This window comes from Penaeus monodon, chromosome 23 (genome assembly GCF_015228065.2).
Source record: "Penaeus monodon isolate SGIC_2016 chromosome 23, NSTDA_Pmon_1, whole genome shotgun sequence".
NCBI lineage: Eukaryota > Metazoa > Arthropoda > Malacostraca > Decapoda > Penaeidae > Penaeus > Penaeus monodon.
The window spans coordinates 4,173,142-4,174,159 of NC_051408.1; the positions used below are offsets into that span (position 1 = coordinate 4,173,142).

Genomic DNA, 1,018 nt, shown 5'->3' on the forward strand with positions numbered 1-1,018 from the left:
TGGTTGTTTATTAGTAAAGCTATATTGTGCTTGTTATGTTGCATATTAATTTTATATCTGCAATACCGTTTCATAACTTCATGTGGCTAATGGTAACCGGTTAATTAGTGCTCATAAGCAAGTAATTATCTAGACATTACGGTAACATGTATCGATGGTTACTAATATCAAAAGATATTTTTGTTATTCGTTAAGTAGCATTAAGTTAGAAATTACGTTATACTAGAATGTCGTTAGTTTAGTTTTAGAAAGATGCTATCAGAAAAATACCTTTTCCATGCACGTCAAAATGTGTATATCTAATCAATCTTTAACAGTGTCGCTATCTTATTTTAAGATCGTATTATTTCCTACTAGTTTGAGATAAATGATTTTATCCTGTTTGCCACAAGTGTCTGGAAAAATCAGCACAATCTTATTTTTCCACCTAACAGTGTGAAAATGAGCATGACATCTGGAAAAATCTTACTTTCCCACGCGAGGAAAAAAATGTTTTTTCGTTAATAGCCTCAAAAGAAAGTTACCTTAATCTAATATAGAAACAAATGAATAATATTTCGCGCTAACTGAACAAAAAGAAATGCCACAATCTCATTCTTCCAACAATCTGAGGAGAAAAAATGCAACCGTAACCTTAATCTCATCTACAGTCTTTATAAAAACAATTAATCTCTTCTTTCTCTCTCCCCCACCAATGGGCCACAGCGAGCTACATAATATGTCAATGATCTCAGGACGAACACTGAGGACACGATGGATAAAGTCCGTCATAGTATACTGTTTCATCATCTATATATTCCTTACGGTCGACTACACTCTATTCTCAAGGCAAAAGCATCACGGGCAACATCACGGAGCTACGTCTCGTTATCATCATAAGGCACAAGGTATGTTGTGTTTTTTCTTATATCGTTATTTATGTGTTGTGAAGGTAGGAGTGCATTATGGGTAATGCTTTGTGGGGTTAGTGAATAAACGTGGGATGACTTTTTTCCTTTCGAATCTAAAAGGATAGCTT

At 34.3% G+C, this 1,018-nt stretch overlaps 1 protein-coding gene across 1 annotated transcript in view; it reads left to right on the forward strand.

Annotated features, from left to right (window-relative positions):
- The window catches only part of LOC119587733 (carbohydrate sulfotransferase 1-like), a gene marked incomplete in the record, with an annotated part of 3,779 nt that overhangs the window by 386 nt on the left and 2,375 nt on the right, over positions 1-1,018 (forward strand). Inside the window, 1 exon segment of the mRNA XM_037936420.1 lies at positions 706-866. Within this exon segment, the coding sequence (XP_037792348.1) occupies positions 719-866 (148 nt within the window).